Source organism: Meleagris gallopavo, chromosome 2 (genome assembly GCF_000146605.3).
Source record: "Meleagris gallopavo isolate NT-WF06-2002-E0010 breed Aviagen turkey brand Nicholas breeding stock chromosome 2, Turkey_5.1, whole genome shotgun sequence".
NCBI lineage: Eukaryota > Metazoa > Chordata > Aves > Galliformes > Phasianidae > Meleagris > Meleagris gallopavo.
In genome coordinates, this window is record NC_015012.2 from 81,735,518 (window position 1) to 81,756,544 (window position 21,027).

Here is a 21,027-nt window from a genome sequence, read left to right on the forward strand (position 1 = left end):
AAAGAAAAGGGAAGTTAATGTTGCATACATCTGCCTAAATTAAAAATCGTGGCAAAGTAGACATGTCTCTGATGACTTCCCTGATGGGAATATCCCGTTCCATCGTAAACTGTATAGAAACTAACATGTTTGCTGTTGCAGTTGGAGACTTCAGTTGACCCTAGCAAGATCTGAACACGTAGTAGTAAAAAGCCTGTGTATTTAAAACCTGTTACTTGAATCAAAAAGCCATCATCTCTCCCCTCTGAAATGAAATCTTAGCACTTTCTTTTAGAACAGTTAATTGCTCATGACAGAGTCATTAAAATCTTTAAACTAGACAGCTGAAGGAAGAGGAATGTTAGTTAGTGGTTCAGAATTTATGAGACAATTAATTTACAGACACAGAGCAGCTGGTCTACATTTTTCCAGAAGATTGTTAATTAGGAAATGTAAGACACCTTAGGAACATTATAGCCATGCAATGACAAGAAATGGGGTTCTTGGAGACAGATGCTCACGAGTTCCTGAAGATCCCCAGGGTTTGTATTCCCTGATACAGAATTAACCTTAAAGGGTCTCTCAGGGTAAAAAAGATTAATAGACCAGAGGTAGAGAATGAGCTACAGTAAATATGGTATTGATAGAGAAAACAGGACTGTTATCAGCAAAAGCTGTTTTTGGAAAGAAAAAGAAACTAGTGAAAAAAACAGAAAGTATAAATACAGACTAAATAAAACTTAGCCACATACATGTGAAATGGTAGATCAAATCTAGAAAATAAAAATATCCAAAATAGCACACAAAATCATACCTAATTCTTAATCCAAGCTCTATATTTATAGACTGATAAGGAATGGAGTAAAAGCCATAAATACCAGAGATATCAAGTCAGTGACAAAAACAAAAAGGAAGATATGTTTGACATGAATTTCACTCCAGAATCTTTTTGTACTCATCTGGATATGTTATATAATAAAAATAGTCTGATTTCACCTGCTTTTAATAGTTACACATTTTAACATTGAAGGACTTGAATATCTTCCAGGTTTGATATGCACAACGTAAAGCAGGAAACACACATTAGCCTCTGTATTAAGCAATTCTTACAATAATTCTTTATAAACCTTTGAATGAAATATGACTTCTTATTCAGATGAATTACGTACTCACTTCACCACCAATTAAGAAGGCTTGCATGATCTGTGAATCACAGTGCTATACAATGGCAGATACTACAACTACATAAATGATCTGAAATATCTGTGTAAGAGTTTAAAGGAGAAAATAGCAGCTCGTATGCTATTTAACATCTTTCCATGAAGTGCTTCTAGTTGTGAAATGTCATGTAATTAAGACAATATTCTCATTAGTCTACAATATATACATATGGACAATTCTTACAGATCTCTAGTAGACCTTATTTAATTATCTCCTTGCCTTTCTGTTCTATTCTTAGGATCATGTCAAGTTAGGGAAAGAAAGAGGAAGTGTCACATATGATTTAGATCAATTATGTTTAGAGCTGGGGAGCTAGTGCTTCATACTAACAGCTGGGTGGTCCAGCTTCCTCCTTTCTGGGTTACAGCAGTCAAAAATAGAGGAGTATGAGACATGGGAGATAAGACATATGGCAGCAGGATAGATGACATAGAAGGTATGCAGACTGAACCTATGGAGGGGTGCAGAAGAGGAGTAGGGAGAAGTGGAAGGATTAACTTTTCAGATGAATTCGGAATGTGGTTTGCAAAGATCAAAATTGTGGTCATTTCTATCTTAGATGCTTCTTAGCCATTAAGCACACAAACATGGACAGACAACTCAAATTTCCATACCTCATTGTAATGTTTGTTCAATGAATCCAGAATTCCTTCTAGTCCAGAAGGACCCTGTAAGGAAGTAAAATGTATCAGAAGATCATTTTAATTTAACTAACGTTATGTTTACCTACCTGTACTTGAAGAGAGCTCTGTTCCTGTAAAGGGATTTCAATTTTTACTTGCCTCCACAATAAACCATTTTCTATAAACTCATTATATCCTTTTATTTTTTTTTATTTTTATTTTTTCTCCAGGCACAATGAGAAACACAATCAGCTTCAAATTCTTAGAGTTTTGAAAACTGGCAACTATTTTGTAGAGAATCCATCTGTCAGAGAAGGCAGAGATGACATTCACATCAGTTCTAATAGGAACCTTTTCTGCTATGAACTGAATCTTCTGCAGCATTTTAAAAATTCTTTTCACTAACTCAAAGCACAAATTTTGATGTGGAAGCAGCTTCAGGTTTGACAAAACAGTCAGATTTTTTAACTCCGAGTACTGAAAGGGAGGGAAATTGAGGAATGACAGATTTCTCTGAGAGATTTTCTAGTTTTATTGGCTATGCAAGTTTAAACAGACAACTTTCACCTAGAATTTCAAAAAAGGAGAACATGCTTCTAATATAATGCAGGCTTAGGTTGGATATATATATACTTATAATATACATATTAAAAAAAAAAGAAAAAAGAAAAAAGACACATTCTGCCACAAACCAGGCCCTTAATAAGATTTTTAGGTCTTGTGAACCAGGGCAGAACACAAAAAGTTGAGTACAGATCTTATGAAGTAAAACTTTGGTAAATTTAAGAATCAGAAAAGTATCTCTCTTAAAGCTGTGGTTTACACATCATTCAATAAGAACTACAGCCACTCATGGTGCTGTAAGAAACATTTGGATACATTAATGAGATAAAAATATCTGTTCAAATCATCTGTCTGAATGAACAGCACTTAACTGAGACAAGGCACAAAGGCAACTCTTGTTCTGTTGTGTTATAATTACAGACAATTTACAGGAGCCTGCAGCTTTTGTGTTAGTAGGAAAAATGTAGCTGGCATAGTGTAGGTGTTCCCTAAAGATTGCTTCATGAAACTGAACTCTGTTCAGTTTTGGAAAGAGTTGTTCCTTAAGAAAATAGAGTCTGCTTATCAGTAAGACTCTGTGTCAGACATTAGAGATTAGTCAGAGAATTTAATCACAGATTTATACTTTTATAAGGTCCTTGTTAATTGTTCTGTAAGCCTTGTTATTACACACACATTGCATTCGCTACAGACGTACTCCGGAACGCCTTCTAATAGGAAAGCAGCTTTCTATATTCTCAGAATAAAAATCTGTTGACATTTTCTCCCATTTTCAAGCTAAAGGCACTGTAAAATTCTTACAAGAAGTCAGAAGTCAAATTACATATCACCCATGACAGCAATTTGTCAAGATGAAAATATAAGACTTCTTGAACAAGAACTGCTGCCAAACTCACAGCAGTACGGGACCAGGATTCCAAAGTATTTCTAGACAAATTGAGAAACTGTCCACTGATTTCATGTAGAGACCCAAGGAAAATACTGAAATGCTAAGAATTAATCTGTGCAAATACTGCTGAAAGTTTTACTGCCGAGCAGTAATAATGGTGTATTTGTTACTTCTACTGTATATACCACATGAAACCTTACAGCTGCTTCATTTCCTCTTTGCTCACTATCATTGGAAAATACATAAGCCCATCTTTGTTTCTATTCATTTTATTTTGGAAGTGAGTTGTCACTCTTGATTTACAATGAAAAATAATATAAGTATTGTGATGATGTTTTGACTGAGATGTTCCCTCAATTCTGATTTCTACAATTAGTGGCAGAATTTATGCTCTGATATCCATATTAATGATGACACTCTATACTTATTCGATGTCTCAATCTCAACACTGGAAGGTTTTAACAGTGACTCTCTAATGTGGCAAATGGTCAAAAAATCAGAATTTATCATCCCTTCTCATTTGCTACCGTGTTGTCTCCTTCAATTTTTTTTTTTTTTCAGTGGAAAACCAGTAAAAATGAGTCTGCTGCAATAATAAAACAAAAGACGGATCACATGCTCTATCTACCACCAACTCCGACCTCTCAGATATTAATTGTGCATCATATAAATCATTTCTGACAAAATCGGAACCCTTTTGACATGTCATTGTTTTGAGAAAATTACATAACCTCAAGAAACCCCAGAATTATCTTGTGACTGAGGCAGCTGAGGGGAGCTCATTGCATATTTAGGTTGCATTCTTGACAATGTCACAGGTTTTGGGTTACCAGAGGTAAATCACCTCTCTTAGTTTTTTCATTTCCAAAAATTGACATAAATTTAATAATTCCATCAGCTTCCATAATATAATGAATAAAAAGAATAAAATTTTTCTACAGGAACAGAAAACTGTTTCATTCAAGGGTCTCTTCCTAAACTCTAGCCTCTGTATTTCATTCCATACTGTTTCACTCTACTAATGTAGCTGCATAATCCACTCTTGAAATCTCCACAGGAGATAAACAAACCAGCAAAACTGGCTTGCAAGTAAATAAGCAATAAAATTAACACAGACTGAAGAACTACTGTGCAGGAAACTTCTGCCTTTCGAATGAGAATTTTGCACATCTGCCATTTTGGATGTTTTTCAAGCTTTCTCCTATGGAAATACCAATTACAATCTCACTTGAGTAGGGTTTTTTTATTTTTTATTTTTAATATTGTGTATCATGTTCTGTAATTGAGGTAACTGAAGCACACAGAGAATACACATATATAGATAAGAAAAGAACTGAAAATATCTCCTAATTATTTATGAAAATTACAAACAAGTTTCAGATGTAATTTCCATTGTCAAGGTGGGAACAAACAGTGAAATTACGTTGGTCTATAATGTATTTTCTTTCCTTAACTTTTGTATTTTGTTTGTGTTCTGTGATTGCTGAGAAGTGTACCCATTCTCTCAGTCTACGTAGCAAAACATGTAACAAGTGAATTGCAGTGGTCGCACCTCTAAAACTGGCCATTTCTGAGAATGCAGCACTGAAAGTGACTCAGTGTAATCTCTTTATTCAATTATTTCAGGTCTATACCTAGTCCTGAAAATAAAATACCATTTTCTGATGGCTATAATGTAAAAAAAACACAGAACTGATCAGTGTAGGTATGTAACATTGAAAAATTATTCCAAAGATCAAAAAGAAAGAATGATGATGTTTGTCACAATAGAATATATTAAATAAATTACATTTTTATATGAATTTTAAAAACTTAAATGCATAGAAACAAACCACACGACCAGTCGTTGCCAGTTACTCCTCTGCTACCATTTAGGCATTTATAATATTTTTCTAAAATGCAGCAGAATGTCCAGCAATACCAGAAATGCTACTGACAATTTTCGCTTACCACTGCTTTGATTTTCTGTTTATTGTAATTAAGTGATAACATTCATTCACTTGCAAAATATTGGTAGAATGACAGTACTTCCTGAAGCAGAGGAAATGAGATTTCCAACGCAAGCTGCTGGCTTCTTACGATAACTGCTCTGGTGGCACTGACATACATATTGAATAAGAGGGACCAAAATTGTATGGAATTAAATGAAGGAACTCAAGTAGGCTGTGAACTTCTCCACTGCCTCATATGGAACACAAACAAAAAATAAACCTTACTTCAATTTAAGACTTTAAGGAGACTTCATGCTAATCTTTGAAGAATGATTTCATTGATAAAGACAGAAAGTCCAGCCCCTTGTAGAGGGAGATGAACCCTGCTGAACCAGTTCTTGATATAAAGAATTTGACGCTTCAGATCCCTAGTTAAAGAAACTTCTGAGAACACAGGAAAAGTGAAGTATACTCATTCTGGTTGCAAACAGTAACTTTGAACATTTTGATAGAAAATAGCAGAGATATAAGAGGATGAATAATCTAGATTGCAGTGTGTTAACCTATGATTTAGGTGACTCAACATTTATTTGCGTGCCCTGCCACATACAGCTTCTTAGACAAGATGACACTTGGCCAAATCATATGCTTCATGGCTTTAAATAATAATGTTGACGGTATTTCTCTTCTGCCAAACAGTTACACTGGGCAGAAATCTTACTCTGACTCACCCCAGAGAATATTGCTATGCTTGTAGGAATATGTAGAACAATTCTAGTTTGTTGTTCTTTATTTCTGAAACAATTTGATGATCTGCTGTAATTGGAACTATTTAGAAATTGAACTTATTCAGTCCTAAATGTTCCAGCAGAGACAGAGAAAATTGGAACAGAAGAGATCAAGTTAACCCTTAGTGGAGAAACCAGAAAAAAATCTTTTTCTGTCCTACTTACTGAAATAAAACAAAAATATAAACTCTATACCTTAGAAAGGTATACCTTAGAAAGGTATTTCACTAAATTCATAATGTGTCCTATATTATCCTGTTTCAGTGTCAGTATCTCCCACGAACAACCAAAATATGTAAAACAATGCCAGATGCCATGCAATTTAGAAACACAATAGAATCTCTACTTCGTAATAGAAACACAAGTGACCTTCCCTTAACAGAACTCTGAACAGAAGGCAAACAGTGATTCTTCAGGCCTTGATCAGAAAAGCACTTTGCCTAAGTCTAAGAGAAGGTCACAGAATTTGGCCAGTGAATTACTAGGCCACCAACATATAAATGTTAAGTTCATACACTTTCCATACATTTAACTACTGAAAGTACTGGTGCTGTAACTAGAAAAATTATGAATTAAACACTTCAAAAAACACGTATGCTATACTCCCTTCTGTGATGCTAAGTCCTGCAGATATTTTTATTAGCAACTACTACAGAAAGCTCTCAGTTCAGCTCTGCCATAAGATCGAAATGCTGTACTTAGACTCTCATAGCATCCTACCAAGAGAGTAATTTTTTTTGTTTTCTAAAATCATTGCTTTCAATTTAATATAGAACCATGCAAAATAGGATTTTAGAAGAAAATGTATGTAGGAAAATGTATGAAATAAATTTGAAATGTATTGAGATTTTTATTTCACACTCATAATATCCAGAATGTTTCTGAGGGAGAAAGGAATAGCATAATTTACAGAAGCTTTAAACAGTTCTCTAGACTTTTTAAAAGGGAGAAAGCAATCAATAAGCACTAGAGGGAGCTGCAGTTCTACTTAAATCATTTGGCCTCCTTGTTTTCAGCTTAAATTGTTACGCACCGGAGTGTGACATGTGAGAGCATACTTCTCAGCTTTCCAGTAGTAAAATGATACGTATGATACTCAAAAACAACATCAGAAAGCATGAATTCTGTCCAGAAGGGAATAACAGTAGATTTTAAAAGTCTACAGTGTCCATCAACTGGCTTTTGTGGGCACAGGATTTATCATAGAATCATAGAATCACAAAGTTGGAAAGAACCTACAAGATCATCTAGTCCAACCATCCTCCCATTACCAGTGCTACCACAAGCCACTAAACCATATCTCATAGCTCCTCATCCAGACGCCTCTTCAACACTGCCAGGGACGGCGACTCCACCACCTCCCTGGGCAGCCATTCCAGTACCTGACCACTCTGAGAGAAGAAGTTTTTCTTATATCTAATCTAAATCTCCCCTGGTGCTACCCATGGCCTTGTTTGCACCAAAAGAAACTTGTTTGCACCAAAGGAAAAAAATGGCACACATAAAAGGACTCCTGGAAGAAGATGCACAGAGAGTCCCACTTAAACCAAGTAATTCAATCAACACTTGCCAATAGATCTACATTTCTGGCACAGTGATGCAAGTTTTTAACCAAAGATGTGTAGATGATAGTAAGGTACCAGAAACTCACTACAAACATCAATTTTACTAGGGGGAAAAAAATCCCCAGAAACTAGGCTATCAGAAAAAAAGAAAAAAGAAAAAAGAAAAAAAAAAGGATAATTGAGAAAGCATTAGAAGACTTAGACTGAGAATACAAAGCAAACCTTTATTGCTGCAATGCCAGAAGTAGCTGAAAATTAATTATTTTGATTTATCAAAATACATACCCCTTAGTAACATCCAATTTATAGCCCTTTGGGCTGCTCAGAATGTGGTTTATACCCTTCCCCTCCCTCCTTTTTTTTAGCACTGTGCTTTACATCAAGCCCCTTGAGTATCCTAACATCTGTTCTCCGCTGTCCTCAAGGAGGCAAAATTTTCCATCTCACAGGGTTTTTTTGTTTGTTTGTTTTGTCATTCCTGAGCACCTGGATGTTTTTCTAATATTTAAGTACCACATAACATGAACAGATAACACTCAGCATTTACCTGATCTAAAAATTAATAATTTAATCTTCCTTTTCTGAAATAAAATTTTCTTAATTTTCTGAAATATCAAACACCAAGTTTACTTTTTTTGGAGAAAACTCCAGACTGTATTGAGCTTAATATTCACGTTAAGTCAATTTGTTAAGCATTTTATACCCTATGCAGGCCAAATTTATGATAGCAACCAGCCTGTGGGAGTGATAGTTCTGAGGCCAAAGCAGAGGCCATATCCATATTCATGAAGAGGCTGCCACTACTGTGTGAAGCAGAGGGGTAACAGTAAGAACCATACAGCAAAATCCAGTGTGTTCTGAGCCTTGAAAAAGAGAGGACAAATGATGAATCCTGTTAAAGTCTTTTGAGTATGTACAAGTTTCAGCACTTTAAATATGGGGATACTGCCAATGCATACTAATAAGCATTGTACAGCTTGCTTTTCATAGATTATTTTCTCAGTCATGGAAAAAGAAGTCAAGATGCTGGTGTAGCTGTATCTAAAATAAGGACTGTATCAATATGGGTATATCAGAAAAAATTATCTTTAACCAAAATCTAGGCCATGAGTGCTTGAGGAACGCTTGCCTGATAAAGCAGTGCTAGGGTAGTTCCCATACAGCTCCTCAAATGGATCCTACTATGCTGAAAAAGGGGAGCTTTGCATTGCTGTAGGAAAACCTGAAATAGGCTTAAATAATAAAAGTGCAATTTAGCATCCACTAATTTTTTCTGGTGAGACTATCAAAGGCCACACATCTTCCCTGATCTGCAAACACACCTATGATGGCAGAAATCTGTAATAGACCTACAGTTTTTCATTGGTTCATAAAAAGTTAAGCATCTTGTCTCTTCTATGCTTTTATTTTATATTTGTTTTTATTTTAAAGGCTATTTAATTGTATTTGTATTAAGAAAGATTCTGCATCACTTCTTCTCTCTGTTTGGACACCACTGAGTCTGCAATATCATTTTAGCAATAGTAGCCCCATGGTGTATAAAACACTCAAACAAACAAGGCTTCAATATGACAACGAGTAGCAGAGGAGAAGCAGGAATTTTTAGCTATTAAACTGTATGCAGGATAAATGAACATAATTTTCAATTTCTTCCTGAGCACTCTTTTTTTTTTTTCCAATGAAAAAGGGAAATAAATGTGATTTGTAACATTTAAGGAGTTGTGTTTTTAGATCATTGTAAATGATCTAAATGATTTGTAAATTTATTAATTCTATTTAATGCAGCAAGATTCTATTCTCTAGAAATAAACCTAGAAGTTTTCACTGGCTGTAAGCTTGAAGTACACAAATCAAATGTTTTGACATGCAAACTGCTGACCTTTATCTATTTCAGATAAGCATAAAAAGGAATCATGAAATCCTTGTTTGATACTGTGAATGTGAAGCAGCAGCTTACCTATTCCACAAATTAACAGCTGTTCTATATTTGTGCACAGTAGCGTTTTTACAATATAATATATAGGGAATTTTATAAATATGACCAAGTCTTTCTCTACCAAAAGAAGACTGCATTCATTATGGGTTAAGATAGCCCAGATTTATGCTTGATTTCAAATTTGAAATCATGTATCTCTTAAAAAACAAATCCCAAACCTCTTAGATCTGAGTTAAAACCGTTAGTGCATCATATTATAAATCCTTTCATAGAGTCATGTATTTCCTAATCTTTTTAATTCTTCAGTAAACTCATCTGAACCACAGCTGAGTGCTCATTCCAGTGCCGGGTATAATCCTCCCTGCCATTCAGGCAGTTGGCACATACTTCACAAAGTCCTTCATCTTTCAAATTACCCCTCTGAGACAGAAATTATCCCATCTTCTACAGAGCATCACATGTTCTGTAAAGTGAATGAATGCACAGTATTCCCATTTAGTATACATGGCTGGTCTTTCTTTGAAATGCCAGACATCTTCTGTTTCCTCCACAGCAGTTAGCATCTTGGTTATTCCCTTCTGTATTGTTCTGTGCATTCTCTCATGTTTGTGGACACAGTCCTTTTATCTCTACTGTATAAAAAGGCTGGGTCTAGTAGCCATCTGATACAGCAGAGCACTGATCAACTGTTTTCAATATAACAAGGTTTAGGCAAGCTGTTTAAAAGCACTAGCAAAGATTACTGTTCCAGAATGGGGTGGATATTTCCAATCCCCTTGCTTGATACTCACGGGAGGTCCCGGCGGCCCCGGTTTTCCAGGGAGGCCTGGCTTGCCTCTTCTTCCCTGGAAAAAGAAAAGAGCAGCAGATGTTTATAAATGTTACTGCTAATGACTGATCAGTAATTAGAGCTTTGTTTAAAAGAAAGATTTACTGCCTTATTTAGTAGCAAAAAGGTCAAAAATTACCCAGACTGAATACTTTTACAAGTCACTGCAACACCACCTAAGTCTACAACTTCCAGGATTGTTTTTTAAAAATTACAAGAAACGGTGTATTTGCATCTCTGCAACATTTACTGTCACGTTTTAAAGCTATGTCTCAAATGTGACTGCACATTGATACAGAATCCTGATGATGTGTAAATGAGTTATATTTCATCTGAATGCTCCAGAGTTTGAGATGCTAAATTATGTCACAGCAGTAGTCTCCCTGACTCCCACTGTCAGTAAAAATGTGCAACATAACCCTATTTACAAACACCCCCACCTTTCTCCAGTATGTGAGAACAAGCAGAAAATGCTCAGAGATTTACCTGGAAAAACAGTTCATCTTCTTCATGCAATTAGTACTAGCTGTATACATACTGCAAGTGCAACATCATTTGCATTAAAACTTAAGGTCCATAAAAATCTACTTAAGTTAACAGGAGACTTTCAACCCAGTCTGAAAAACATGCACATGTAACTAATATGATATTTTAGCACTGAGCTCAATTGGACAACTGCTGTTTTCACACACACATTTCTTTTTAGGAAGATAACACAAAAATGGAAGTAATTCACAGTAATTTACATCCTCATTACCAAGCTGAAATCCAATGCACTTTTTTAGAAACAACAGCTGGGAATATCCAATATCTAGGTGTGATGGAAAAAAGAGAATTATATACACACTGACTAATTTTTCCCTTGCATATAGCAAACATAAATTAACAAAAAGATTAGGGGGATGTCCTAGTGAAAACTTGGCTTAAGAAGCCAAAAAAAGGAAAATGGTTGTTGACAGCTCACAATTAGCACATAGGGGATATTTCTGTAACTGATGTTTCCTACATTTAACACTACTTCTGTATCTTATTAAATGATATCACACACAGTGCAGAATGAAACCTCAGGAATGGAAGGGGAAACCTCAGTCTAACTCTCTAGAGGTGAAAACCCAAATGTGTAGAAACCCCTCACGCTCTGCCCCTCATTAATCATGAACTATCCTGTCATCATCTTGTTCACCCTCAGTAACGGTGGAAAATCCCGTTCCTCATAACCTGCAGCTCACCAGCATAGTCCACTGCTCAGATGTCAGAGGTGCTTCTAAGAAGCAGGACACGAGGGTGTGAAGCCCTTCAAAGTGAAGAAAGAACCCAGCAAGGACTGTGGGGACATGCTTCGTCCGCCTGGTTGTGACATGGACAAGTGCTCTACCACCAGTTTTATGAGTCAGTCAGTGTGTTTTAAGGGCAGTGTGAAAGAATAAATAAATTAAAAAATCAGCATATTTGGAGTGCCAAATTCCTGGTCTTAACTAGCTGAGACATATGCTATGTGCTGAGCTGTTTAATCCTGTCAGCACTCGCACATGCAGAGCCACAACTGGGGCAGCCCAGGGTGAACGTTCAGAATCAAAATATGGCACCAGGTGTCTATATTGGGTTCAAAGCTCAGCACCCACCCCATGATATGTCCTCTGTTGGCTGGTAACATAGACTGTGCAGCCATGAGATGAACCAGAGCATGTAAGTCAACTGGGTTAAGGACAGCTCAGAGAAAGCCCACTAATTTTTAACTTAGGTCAGGATTCAGCTCACTGGAGCAGCCTTGTAGTCAGCCCAGTATGAGAGGATACAGTTCTGGGAAAGGTGTGCATATACACTCCCCCCAAAAGGGACTGTTAGCTATCAATGCCACTAACATCGCAGTGTGCTTCTTTGGGCCTTCACCCTGCATGCCAAAATCCCATTTAGATTTTAAGTCTCACAGTTGAGATGTGTGACTGATCTCTACTTCATTAAAGACAAATGGAAATTAATATTTCCCAGCTCTCTTGAAAGACAGTAAACTTTCCTGGGAAAGTATGAAAACCAGCTTGAGATAATAATGAGTAATAACCAAAAAGGAACTGCTTCGTACTTTTGAAATGTTCCTGTGAGTTATTACAATCTATACTGCTGACTTCTTGAAGCACCTTCCTTTTCCTGTTTGGTCTTATTTAAAGCATCCTGAGGAGACGCATAAAATCACATCAGTATAAACAAAGTATCAAGGAAGTGTCTCTGGGAAGAAGGCAGGGCTGTGACTGGCAGACACAACTGTGAATGAGGTGTTAATTACACAGGAAAACACCAAATATGCTCGGAAGGCAATTCTGCCTTTATTTACAAGATGAGCTAAAATGTGATTTATGACATATTGCCAAGTCAAGACTTCAAAAGCTTTCTGAAAAAAGAAATCAGTTATAAAAAATAAAATAAATAGAGACAGTTATTTTTCACTGCCACTTATTGATTGCCAGAATGCTTACGTGCTGCTACGCAGAATAAATGCTTGCCCTACATTTTGTCCAATCACTTTAACATCAGTCATTATAACACGTGCCATGTGTACACAAAACATGTAAAACAATCATGCATTTGTATTTTTAGCATTCCATTTTTGCATATTTAAATGAAAATACTGAAAACTAAACATGAAATGAAAATGCTGACATTCTCCCTCTTTGAGAAGATGAAAATCTGTAAGAATTCGAGTCATAAGCTTCCAGATTTATTTTTTCATTTTTTTAAATGATATCATGCATTCTTCATTTTCCTTCTACTTTCACAGCCAGTGTCAAAGGTAGAACTTTTTTTTCATTGCTTCATAATCATAAACACACTTTTATTAGCATGAGCACTTCTGATCGAGCTGTTCTATGGTATGCAAATAACACCATAACACCATGGATATTAGATCATTCCTCACATCTTAAGAACCATTATAGCCAGTGCAGCGATCATCACAAATTTACAAAATAAAATAAAATAAAATAAAATAAAATATAGTATTTCTGAAGTGAAACATTTTCTAGAAACTTTTTCTAGCTTTTTCTAGAGAAACACAAGTTTTAGAGATGCACACACCTACTTCTTTGCAGTCCTGCTTCTCCATAACTTCCCTGCATCAGTATGGGAATAGTTAGTAAAAGTAAAGACAAATAGTTATCATTTTTTATTAGAATAATGTGATTTAAAAAGTTAGAAGAATTTCTTTTGATAAGTCAATTATGGTCCTGCTTTGAGCAGATCATGACCCAGTCTGTGATTAAATATTTACATTTTCATTCTAAATCTTCCTTCTGGCAAGAAAGAACTGCAAATGCCTTGGTGCCCTCTTGGGTTCACAGAGCGGGCAGAGCTTCAGCTCCAAACTCCCTTTCAGAAGCGGGTGAAAGCCATACCCCTTACTGTGTTACTGTGTATGGGGCAGAGAGCTGACATATGCAGCTGAACAAACCGTTCCCCTGCTCCTTTGCAAGGATGTGTAGAAATTAAAATGCACTTAAAAAAGCATTAACTAGCTGAATAGTGTTATTTTCTGCATTCAGACACTACCTACAAGTGATAAATTTAAAGTGAAATTCATTATCTTTGTTGAGTTTATCAAGCAAACATTCAGGTTATAGAACAATTAAAATATAAATAACCATCCCAGCACCACATGGTTCCTTTAAATTAAAAAATGCAATATCATCTACACCGACTTAGAAAAATAAAAGAGGTAAGCGGGGTCATCAGTTGTCTCAAACTATTTAGAAAAGCACATAAGGAAGATAAAAGCAAAAGAGATCCTGAATTTCATGCTATATACTTCTTTGTTGTTGTTGCTATTAGCAGTCGGTACGATAAGAAGCTATCTAAACGTTACTGATATTTTTGCCCATCCTCCTGACTCCTGAAATGCCTTTGGACAGTTTGGACAGTAGGCTCCTTTCCTCTTTTCTTTAGGACTAACTTCAGCTATGATACAGACATAAATCATTTAAACAACAACTGCTTGGTCAGGGACAAAAAGAATGAAATATTAAAAACAGAATAAATGAGAAATTATATGCTCCAGGAAACCCCAGCTGAGTGCCTAGCTGAAGAACACAGTCAGCTGAACTCTTTATTCCTCTCTTCCTTTACTCTCTCTGTTAATCAAAATGACTTGACAAGTTTTGCCTCACATTAGATTGAATGCTCTTCAGAAGTAAGGCTCTGTGCATCCTTGCACACGTCTGTACCCTGACTGCAGCCTCTGGGCAGGCTGCAGCTCCAATACACAATGGAAGAATTCTAAATCTATATCGCAGCTCCCTGCTGTATCATATTACATCCATCTATTCATATATCTCTAAGTATAGAAGAGTAAGACCACTAATCCTAGAGCCTAAAATAAACGGCAGATTATTTTAGGATAAAATCGAGCAGAGTTATGTAGGAATACTGACAAGACTTATGAAATGGAATTAATAATTTAAAGAACCTACACTTGAATATGAAGGCAAAAGTCCTTAATTAAGCCTGTGTGAATTTTAAAGGAAACAGCTAATTAGCATTCCCTGAAACACATCATCATATTTCAAAACAGAAACTGGTTCTAGAGAAAGTAGGAAGCTGGGCTTTAAAGCCCTTACTACTACAGTTATTGGACAAGATTAATGAGGCTTATGTAACTCGTTTGCCAGGATAAACTGAGATCCTCTTGCATAAACCTTAAAAACAGACAAAGTGGGACAGATATAACCAAAGCAGAAAGCAGGTGCAAAGCACAGACACTGATGTTAGTGTCCACTGCATGAACACCTCAACAGCTTCTCAGGTAATGAGACCTAAATGTAGTCATAAAGGCAGGCTCTGAGTAGATGCTGGATTGTCTCTCCATGCACCCAAAGCTGCCTCCTAGAAGCCTAACAATCTGTAGTGTCTGCAGTAATTCAACACAACTTTCCTTCACTTCAGCCCTCTCAGCTGATAAACCTAACCCTTATAAACTCTCCTATTTTCCCTCTCTGTAGTCATTACCCTATGCTTCCGGCTGCTTACTGAGTCCACCATAAACCCACGCTGATCCAGGGGAAGAACAGGTGGAACTGCAACAGCCCTCTACTGCATGGTTTCCCATGGGCTTGCCAAGCTGCCACACCAGGGCACAAAGACAGATGTCACTGTTGCTGGAACAGGCTGCCCAGAGAGGTTGTGGATGCCCCGTCCCTGGAAGAGTTCAAGGCAAGATTGGATGGGGCCCTGGGCAGCCTGGTCTAGTATTGAGTGCAGAGGTTGGTGGCCATGCATGTGGCAGGGGGGTTGAAGATGCATGATCCTTGAGGTCCCTTCCAACTCTGGCCATTCTGTGATTCTGTGATTCAGTGATATCACACGGCGATATCAGTAAGAAAGCTGGTTCAAGAAGTGCTGAAAAAGGAAGAGAACTAATCACAAAAATCAGAGCAATCACAGACTGAACCCTGTTTGCATCTTCAACTGTGCCATAACACAATTTCAGCATCTACCAAACGGCTGTGTGACAGGAGGCTTCCCTGAGGTGTCAACAAGATATTTAACAGGTCTCAGTGTGAAAATATGAAATCTACAACAAATGTGCAGTCCCAGTGCAGTCATTATTTCCTAGTGTCCATTTAAGCAAACTTTTAGTAATATTTAAAGATGTCTTTGACATTTAATCATCGAACCATCCAAAAGATGGACTTAATGATCCGTATGGGTCCCTTCAAGCTTAGGATATTCTATGATTCTATGAACTCTTCACAATGCTGTTAATAGTTTAGTCAGTAACTTTGATAGTGCTGCAGTTATATTTATTTTTAGTCCTTAGAAATCTTATGGTTTGAATATTCTATTTCCTTAATAGGAAATCCACCTTCTAATCAGTGAAACATTGGTTACTGCAGTAATATAATATTAGGACCTGAATATACAATTTCTTCACTCCTCTTAACCTTGGCCATGAGGTTATATGATGGTAACTAGATTACAGAAAATTAATCTCTATATGAAATATTAAATGTAAATAAACTCACAGGAAATAAGAAAGCTGTTTGCAGAAAACAAGAGAAAGCCTACAACTCACATCCCACTAAGTCTTTCACAGAAACATGGCTTACAAAAGCACAGAGCTCACAAGGTCCTAATTCTCTGTTTCGGAAAGGTAGTCACCAGGGAACGCCTTGCTAATGCATTTCTTCATTTGACGTTGTCTTTCTAATTTTAGGCATGATTTCCAATAAAGACTACTTTTTTTTGTATTTATAAAATGCTAAAAGAGATTAGCTAGTATTCTCTAATGTGTTTAATAAGCACCGAAGTAATACTTAAACAAGCACAGCAATGCCAAGAAGTAAAATGCTACAACCTAAATTCTGTATTGCTTCTAACAAATCTCTACACGGAATCAGTCACAATTGTTCAAGTGTACCACAGAAATGCATTTTCAATACAAAATCACTTGTAGAGGTATTTTTCAACTACATTTAGATTTTTTATAATGAACACCTTAATTTTTAATTATAATAACTTCCTATTCTCTTGTTATACCTCTTGCTAAGAAATACAAAAGAACTGATAAAAAGTATTTGGAAAGTAGTTCAAAAGTTCTAATTGAGATCTTAAAGCTGAAATAAATTCTTTCCACTGTTCTCTGTACTCTACCTTAGTGATTCCTTATTCTGCTTTTAATTCAGAAACGCCCCAGAAAATGTCTCCCTCTTTTACATTAACCATTTCAGAATGTTAAATAGCTGAGTGAAGGAATGTACATGACTCCAACTTATAGAAAGTCAGACCAAAGCATTACATACTTAAAAACAACTTACATCAAAGTCAGGAAGGACTGAGAAGATTAAAAGAGATTTTGAAACTCCAGAGCTATAGCTGTGAAAAATGTTGTTTGTGCTGTGCCAGGAGCCTAACCTACTATGCAGTAATTATCATTGCTCTGTAAAGCTTGTTTTACAATTGGTTGAGTACAACATTTATTCACTGAACTAGAAAACAAATTATGTCAAAGAAAAGTTTAAGTTCTATAAATCAGATAAATGCAATCTGAATTTAAATTCATTTTCATATTTGTATGCCATTTTAAATAATTAAGTTAAGAAAATCTAATAATTCTCCACCCAATTATTTATTTAGGAAGATGTTCCCCTGTGCCATAATAATTTTATTCATATTTGATTAGAGAAACTTGTAATCTCAGACAGTAAATTGATTATTTAATAGGGAAATATTGCAATTTCACAAGGTCTCTCTAAACACACCATTTTAGTGAGATCACTGTTGACACAGGAGATAGCATAGCTCTAAGGATTCTTGGTTTTATGATGCATTTCACTTATCGCTGAGCTAATGCTAAACAACATCTTCCCTAAAGTATTTCATTCTATAAACATACAAACTGGAAATAAGGGAAGTTGTAAGGAAGTTGCTTCAAAAACATTTACTTCAAGACACCTGCAATTTCCTAAGGAATAGAGTCAATAATATGGTTGTAAAATAGATTTGTAAATGTTTGAACTGAATTCCTCACTGGAACCAAGGCAACCACCATGGTGGAGAACTGGTCTGCTTAAGTACACCTGAAGCACTTCCAAAAATCTTGTTAATCTATAAAAATGAAGATGTTTGTCAACTATGCTGAAAGTACTGTTTAGAGATTCTCCAAGGATGGAGGCTCCACAACTTCTCCAGGGAATATATTCCAGTGTTTGGCAACCATCACTGTAAAAAAAAGTATTTTCTTTTTATTGAGATGGAATTCCCTGCTTTTCAATTTGCACCCACTGCCTCATCCTATCTGTAGGTACTGCTGAAAAGAGTCTGCCTCCCTTTTCTTCAATGTCAGCTATTTATACCCATTCAAGGATTTATATACATTGATAAGCTTCTCCAGAACCTTCTTTTCTTCAGGCTGAAGTCCCACCTTTCTTTGCCTGTCCTTAGGTGAGAGATGCTCCAGTGCCTTTAACCCTCTTTGTGGCCCTTTGCTAGACACATCGCAGAAACTGTATCTTTCTTGCTATGGCCTTGCCAGTAACTAGTAGAGGGCAATGATCTCAATGATGGCCTACTAATGGACTTTTTTTGACATGTACGTGGATTGCTGATTCATAGTCTGCTTGTCCAGCAGTCTGGCATCAGTGTGTGCTGATGCCATGGGTTTTTACTCTCCAGATGCAAGATTTGTTGAACTTCAGATGATTTACTTTTATCCAATTCTCTGTCAACTTGCTAAGGTATGCTCTACCCCATTCTCTAAATGAATGTCTTAATGAAGACACTGGCTCCAATATTGAGCCGGGGGGTATACCATTATCGACTCCCTCTGACTGCACTTTGTGGCACTGATCACAAGCCCCAGGGCCCAGTTATTCCCCTGGTTTTCCATAATCATTGCTGCTCCCTTTATCTAACCTGTACTTTGTCACCTTGTCTATAATGAAGATACAGAAGAGGACATCAAAATTTTTACTTGATAGCAAAAATACACACTATTCTCCCATTCATCAAACTAGTCATCTAACTGCAGAAGGCAATAGGATTGTTAAGCACTATTTCCTCTTCTCAAATCCACACTAACTACTTCCAGTCACTTACTTGTCCTTCATATGTTTGAAAATGGTTTCCGGGAGGATTTTCTTCATCACATCATGCCTGTAGATCCCTGGATTTTCTTATGCTTTGTGAAGATACAAGTGATATTTTTGTTCTTAGTCTTCAGGATCCTCTACCATCTGACACAATCATTTGAAGACAATCAAGAGTCACCTTGCAATGATGTCAGCCAGCACTCAGCACATGTGTGCAACCTTCAGACTCTAGTTACATTCACTTTACTTAGGTGCTATCCTCAGACTGGAGAAGTCTTTCCTCCTTCAGACACTCCAGCTTTCAGGAGCTGGGATTCCTCAAGGCTGGTTTTACTGGTAAAAACTGATGCTGTGCAGACCTTGTCCCACAGCTTTTTCACTGGATGGCACAGTTCTGCAGCATGTCCCAGCTTCAGTGAGAGGCCCCAGGCATCCTTTCCACCCCAAGGTTCATTGAGCTGCATCCTCCTTTTGGAGCTGCTTGCGTCCAAGAAACTGACAGCAAAGCAACAGCTACTTCAACACTACCTGGGTCATATGACCTGTGACCATCATCTAAGAATGTGTATGCTGGGCAAGGAAAGTTTGCTAGTCACTCGCCAGAAGTCTCCAGATTCTAAAAGGTCAGGAAAACATCAAGAAGATCTCAAAAAAGCAGAGCACAGAAACTGCTTCATGAGCTGTGGTGTCTGTTAGTTATATTTTGGGCCTGGCTCCTACATATGAAAATGAAAAATGACAATTTCTGGATTTCACAGTAGAGCTGTCTGACAAAATTGCATTTATGTTTTCTATTAAGAGAATTTTTGGAATTAAATAATGTATTATATATAAAAAAAATCACTTTCAGGAAAAAAAATAATTAAATGCATAAAGTTCAGGGAAAATTAGTGCCACCAAGATACCTAACTGAAGCTAAATGTTAATTTATAACACCACTGTCATTATATTTTGCAAATATACATTTCATTACATTTAACATGGAAGATGGACTATCCATGACTCCACAGTATATATTTACAAAAGTAGAAACTTTGGAGAAAGTACAGCAACATGTCAAAATTATTTGGAGACTAAAGAAAATTCCTTACATGGGGAGCTAAAGAACCTTTGTTTTCTCATTTGTTTTCTCATTTTCTCTATTTGTCCTCCATGGTTTAAATTCCATGCTGAATGCTAGGATAGCATTCATACTTTCTATTTTTTTCTTGATGAGGGACTTTTCTGAGTAACATGTGACTGCTTTCTGAAGCTCCTCATGTAATTTGAGAGATGGTGTAATACTATCAAGTGCTATAGCAGTAATATACTACTCCTAATTCCTGAAAGCAACAAAAGGGAGATTGAAAAAATATTCCTATCACACAGGAAGGAGGAAGAGGAAATTGTATCTATTGGTCCAATTCTCCCAGTGACCGGAGCTACAAATGACGTCTCTTCCTTAGCAAGGCCTCCTAACTAACACAAACTACTTTGTTAAAAATTAAAGAAAAACAAAAAACACATACAAAGTTACTAGTGGTAGAGCAAAAAGAACTACTGGCCATTTCACAAGCAAAAGTTTGTGATGACTGTTGATGACTTAACTCTGTTACTTGGGTTCACTCAAAATAATTTATAAGATTAAAATTAGTAAGTAAAAACAACATAATACAGGCAAGAAACATATATAAGTATTTTTTGTTACTAAATTCTAGAAAGCATGAAAAATTCTAGAAACAGCACAACATAGAGACAGCAATTTTTGAGGAAAAAACAGTTTTACAATTGATCAGATTTGAAAGAAGTGCACCTTGAATATTAAAGAAGGGCAGAAACATAAATTTGGGGAATACAATGAATGAGAATGATTTTTCAGAATAAGATAATAAAAATGAAATCATTTCAGCTCTCAAAAAAAAAATCAGTAGAAAAAAAATCTTTTTTTTTTGTTCTTTCACTTGGTGTCTACTTCATGATCAAATTAGATCCTCTCCTAGGAAAGTTCATTAGCTAGGCTTAAACTATGCACCTCAAATATAAATGGAATTTGTGCTACATTTTATTGCAAAGACTAATGATCTGACAACCTCATAGATGCTTAACATCTTCCCTTTTTATTATACAGTTTGGTTTCTATGGCAAGAAAC

The 21,027-nt window shown here is 36.3% G+C and overlaps 1 protein-coding gene across 12 annotated transcripts in view; it reads right to left on the minus strand.

Moving 5' to 3' along the window:
- The window catches only part of COL19A1 (collagen type XIX alpha 1 chain), a 213,943-nt gene that overhangs the window by 51,933 nt on the left and 140,983 nt on the right, over positions 1-21,027 (minus strand). For all 12 annotated transcript variants that reach the window (XM_031552581.1, XM_019613183.1, XM_031552582.1 and 9 more), the window contains 2 exons: positions 10,288-10,341; positions 1,815-1,868 (listed from right to left, as the gene is read on the minus strand). In XM_031552581.1, coding sequence (XP_031408441.1) covers positions 1,815-1,868; positions 10,288-10,341 — 108 coding nt within the window. The remainder of the gene's footprint in view (positions 1-1,814; positions 1,869-10,287; positions 10,342-21,027) is intronic.